Source organism: Mytilus trossulus, chromosome 10, assembly GCF_036588685.1.
Source record: "Mytilus trossulus isolate FHL-02 chromosome 10, PNRI_Mtr1.1.1.hap1, whole genome shotgun sequence".
Classification (NCBI taxonomy): domain Eukaryota; kingdom Metazoa; phylum Mollusca; class Bivalvia; order Mytilida; family Mytilidae; genus Mytilus; species Mytilus trossulus.
The window spans coordinates 21,313,323-21,319,110 of NC_086382.1; the positions used below are offsets into that span (position 1 = coordinate 21,313,323).

Sequence of the window (5,788 nt, forward strand, 5' to 3'; positions counted from 1 at the left end):
ACACTTTGATTTTGTCATTTTTAGGTTTACGCATGTCTTGGTATGATACATTGCCTAAAGTTGCAAAGCATGAAAACTACAAAAATTATATCACTTGAAAGTTTTGTTTCTGTTCTATTCATTGCAACAGTAAGGATTTTAAATGTCTTTGCTAATCCTATGATTCGTTCAATGTGGACACGCTTACTGGATATTTTTCTATCTCTTAAAACTGTTTTCCCAGTCATTCTGTTACGTTTCTTAAAAAATGTTGGAATATTAATAGTTACGTCGCTTGGTGCAAATAAGTCCTGAATGTTGAAGCCTTTATCTGCCATAATGGAATCCCCAGGATCACATAAGTTAATAAGATTACTCCTTTCCACTATTTGACGGTCACTTACTGATCCGCCGTATGAATCAGAAACATAAGACACCAGACCACTGGGTGAGCATCCTACCAAGACTTTAACTGTGTTTCTGTTCTTGTATGTAGAATAAGTAGACTGTTGAGCGATTGGAGACTTCGGTTTCTTAACAGGCATTTCTGTCCCATCTACAAGCAGTCTAGTTGATGGAAATTTCAGCTTGAAATCAGATGGACTAAAAAAGCGGACTAAATCTCGACTTGGCCACAAATCTAACTCCTTCCATTGTCTAGACATAAAGTTCAGCCATGTGATCCATATATTTGTCACTGAATGTTCAGAAATGCCAAACAGTCTACTAAGTTCAAAATTGGTTTTGTGTCTTCTTAGCTTGATAAGGGTTAAAAAAAATTGATTTTCAATATTAAGTTGGTCCACCCTGTTATACAAGTAGTTCATGTGGTATATTCCCTCTCCAAAAGAAGCCAAGACAAATATAAAGTCATTGTAATTTGCCAACCCTGTATAAAACAATACACCAGCATCATCATGCCTAAAATTTTCTATAGAAAGGGAAACCCAGGATGGCGTTTGACAGCTAAATTCACTATTCAGTGGAACAGCAGTATATAATATGTGCGACTCTGCATCAGGTACTATGGGTGCTGTTGTAGACTCGACACATTCTTCCCGTCCTATATCAGAAGTACATGGATCATTTATTTCAATATTTTCTTCTGTGAATGATAGTTCAGATTTTGTTTTGTTTCTTTTAAAAAGTCGATCACTTCTGTCTGGGGTGTTTGAGGATAATTTTCTTTTCCAACAAAATACAGATGGAACTGATCCTTTTTTCAACTGTTTTCTGCTAACATCTGTGCCTACAAGAATAAATACATAATTAATCATTAATATTAAAAAGATGACCTGATATTTTTTTTTATCTGTTTATCATACACTGTTTTCATTAATCCAGCTTACTTTGAACAGATTAAACAAACACATTAGAAATCATCACAGCAGGGTATGACATGTGAAAGTACATTATCTGTATAAACATTGATAATTAACAAATTATGCTACATGTAATAATGACACATTAAAAATAAATCTTTCTATCATGAGTTAACAAAATAAAATAAAGAAAATATTCTATTTACATTTCTATTGCAACAAATGTTCTCGTCTTATTCTTCCCTTTATGAGGTTAAATAAGAATTAAAAAAAAATATCATAAGCATATTTTAGACTTTTTTTAAATTATTTTTTTAAGTATTAAATCTTTGGAATTTAATTTCAATATACACTTACCAAAACTTGTAATTGATGTATAATCATTTTGCAAAAAATGATCCTGACAAACAACACTGCTTTTGCTTGGTGTCCATTCTTTGTGTTTTTCTTCATAAGAGTTTCTTTTGATTGCATTTAACCATTTCTTTTTTAATTCCCCATTTTTTGGGAAAAGATGTCCACCTCTGTTAGAACATCCAGGTACACAACAACAAGTAAATGGCATTTCAATTAACAAAACTTATAATTATTTATATGTAAAGAAATATCAACACTGTAAGTTTATATAGGATATAGATAAGAGATGCTGTGTGTGTTGGACCTGAACTACAGCACTGCCACCTGGGTTATCATTAAAGGGGAATAATTGACCAATGTCCCTCATTGCCGTGTTGGTTTAATCTATTCATATCTTTATTTATGTTTACATCGCTTATATAGTCATCTGAGGTCAAATTGATAGTTAATTAGTTGGCGTCTGGACTAAAATACACCCGAAACGAACCTACACATTATCTACCCCATGCTCTGTAAACTGTTTATTTTAGACTTTTGGTAGTTTAGATAAATGTTTTACATTGTTATCAAACAAATATGAAAATTTGAGTAAAATCGGCGACCATGGATTTGACAGCTAGTGCCACTTTTATGATTGAACAAAACAAATCAATCTTAAGATTATTTTTTTTATATATATCTCGTAGCCAGTTACCCTTTAAATATGACCACATATCCAAGTAAGAATGAAATCTTTGCATGATATCATGATATATAAGTCTCAATTTGTTTCAACATCAAAGTAATGTCTCTTGACATAAGATATTTGATTTAGTATAAGGAAATAAAGATGATCGACGACTTATGAGTCAAAATAAAATTGAGAATGGAAACGGGGAACGTGTCAAAGAGACCGTAACCAGACAAAGACCAGATGAAGGTCACCAATGCAATGGGGTTTTAATACAACGAGATCCCGCACCCAGAGTCGTGCGTCCGTTGGCCAATTAACAAAATTGTGTACTAGTTTGGTGAAAATGGAAGTCATACTTAACTTCGAAATATATAAATGAACTAAAATTCAAAATCATACAAGACTCACAAAGGCCAGAGGCTCCTTGTATTAAACAGGTGCAAAAAATGCGGCGGTGTTAAACAAAATTTTGAGATATCAACGCTACCCAATACCTCTAGCCAATGTAAAAAAAAATACACATCAACACGCACAATAAAACTCAGTTCAAAAGAAGTCCGAGTCCGATGTCAGAATAGGTAACAAAGGAAACATCTCGCTACATTGAAGACCTGTTGGTGACCTTCTGCTGTTGTTTTTTTATTTGGTCGGGTTGTTGTCTCTTTGACACATTCCCCATTTCCATTTTCAATTTTATTTACTTATTATATATAAATGACAATGATACATAAATTAAGAAGGATTACTAACAGTTACTAACATGCATGCCAGCTCCATCTCAATTAAACTGCTTGAAAGATTATTTCTTCATCATATGAATATGAATATCATGCACAATCATTTCCATTAGGGGTTAAGTATCATACGATCATGAAATATCTTATAAGAACATTACCTGTATCATGACAACAACAATTGGATTTTGAATACAAATGTGTAATTCCGATGCAAAGAAAGTATAAGTGAATTAAACTAAATGTATCCGTAGGAAGTAACATTAAATATTGTATGGTTTTAGTTGATTCAATTAAAATTCTGGACAAAGGACTCCAATTTCTAATTATGGCTCTTAAAACGAAATCAAATATATTTTAAGAACAGATATTAGATATTAGATGCACCTTGCAAAAGTTGTGAAATTGTATGAAAACGTGTAAAAGCATTTTCTGAGCATATACAAGGTTGATAAATTTCTGGAAATGTTCATTGAGAGGATGTATAGAAAGTCATAATCAATGCATTATATTTTGTTTATCAAAAAAGTAGTGATAAGTCTTGGAAGAGCTGTAACATAGTAGGGTTTTAAATGCATTTTATGCAATCTTTACCCAAATACTATATATCTATTGCTTCAGTATGGGTTAAATTTAAAACTTTAATAATAAATAGGTCTTATTCAAAGAGGAGGATTTTAAGGAATATTTTCAAACTGATCAACTTTTTAACAATTATAATTTTCCAGTTAAAAGCTTGAAGCGAGATACAGCTTTTCATTCCAACATAAATTTCTATTTTTCAGATGAAAATAAGCATTTTTATGACAACTATTTTTTTGGTTGTCAAATACTTTGAAATGAAATTACTTATTGGTGATGTTCCTTTTCAAGATTGATATACAACCACGTCAATGGTGACTTTTAAACTCACAGTTCTGTTAGTTTGCATTATGCATTGTTATCCAAAAAGTTATAACACATTAGTCTTAAGGGCATACGATACAGTTTTGAACCTGTATTTACAAGTTGATGAAAAGCATATAGGCTATTTTTTACCTGATTAAATCAAATATGTAATAAAAAATATACCCTCATGTGCTACTTTTTTTAGTAAAATGAGGTAGAAATTTTGTTTATTTGATCAAAATTCAGATTTGAATCCGTATTTCCTTTTTCGAAAGAAAGACATAACTTTTTTGTTTTAAAAGATAAACACAAATTGTTTTTTTTTGTTAAATAATCGGTAATTTCTGGATTTTATAAGTATCATTAAAAATTATACAATTTTTATTAAGAAATAACTCATATTTATCAAATTTTCATGAATAGAGGGAAAAACGTAATTTTTTGCTGCTTGTTTATCAAATTAAAAAAAAATTCCATTTTGTTTTATAAAATTTGGGTCTCAAAATCTCCTTGCAAAATGAAAAAAATTACTGTTATAAAAAATTGGCGTCCATGCACTCGTTTTCAAATTAAGTCAGTTTAAATGATAAAAATCAATTGAAAAATGCATCTTTTCCCGATATGTCATAATTTGATGTTGCGAAAATAACATTTTAAGTTAGTAACATCATTACCTCCCTTGTAACTGTGTCGTATGCCCTTAAAAATGGTGATGACTGCTTAGTAATTGGCAATTAGGTAGATTTTATAAATGTTTTAAATATTGATATCTACATGCAACAATAGGATGATCCTGGAAGTAGACATAACAATTTATTAAACAGTCAATCACCTAAGTTTTGTTACCTCAAACAAATAACAGGCTTTACTTTCTTCAATTTTGTTATAAAGAGGGAAATCTTATGTGTCACTTTGAATCTTGATTTTGCTGAAATGTCATTAACAACAAGTATTCTGTGAGTATTGCATTGTAATACATATTCCCCAACAAGTTAAATATACTTTGTATTGGAACAAAATTCTAACTTGATCTATAACTTGTCATGGTATAAACTATATCACAAATATCAAGTCAACATCTTCAATAGGAGGAAAGAAAGTCCAAGGACTATTACTCTGCACAAAATCATAAGGCCGAAACAAAATTTGAACTTGATCTGTAACTTGTACTGATAAAACTATATCTCAATTTTCAAATTAATATCTTTAAGCATGTGGAAAAAAAGGTGTGGAAAACTGATGATTCTAAGTAAATTTTTTTTTAAGTCCAAGGACCATAACTGTGCACAAAATCGTCAGACCAGATAAAATTCAAATCTGATCAGTAACTTGTAATGATAGAAATATATAACAAATTTCAAATCAATATCTTCATGCCTGACCCAAGAAAGGGTGGAAAACAGATTATTTCAGTGATTTTTTTAAGTACAAGGACCATTACTCTGTACCAAATCATCAGACCAACTCAAAATCCAAGTTTGATCTCTAACTTGTCATGATTAAACTATATAACAAATATCAAATCAAAATCTTTAGAATGATGGGGAAAAAGTGTGAATAACTGAATATTTGAGTGAATTTTCTAAATCCAAGGACTATTACTCTGCACAAAATCATCAGACTTGAACAAAATTTGAAATTGATATGTAACTGTTCATGATAAAAAAAATACACCAAATATTATATCAATATCTTCAACCATGAAGAAAAAGGTGTAAGAGTGGAAAACTGGTTTGTTGGACTGATGGATGGACAGACAGTCAGACAGGAGCATAAAGAGGCATGAACAAAGTTTTAATTGATAAAAGATGGTGACTTGTCAATAATTGAAATAA

The 5,788-nt window shown here is 30.7% G+C and overlaps 1 protein-coding gene across 1 annotated transcript; it reads right to left on the reverse strand.

Annotated features, from left to right (window-relative positions):
* Window positions 1-26: 26 nt before the first annotated feature.
* On the reverse strand, window positions 27-1,914 carry LOC134687048 (uncharacterized). Its single transcript, XM_063547007.1, has 2 exons — window positions 1,659-1,914; window positions 27-1,228 (listed from the first exon to the last, which is right to left on the reverse strand). The coding sequence occupies exons 1-2, from the start codon at window positions 1,864-1,866 to the stop codon at window positions 27-29; spliced, it is 1,410 nt and encodes a 469-aa protein (XP_063403077.1). The 5' UTR covers window positions 1,867-1,914.
* Between the last annotated feature and the right edge of the window lie 3,874 nt (window positions 1,915-5,788).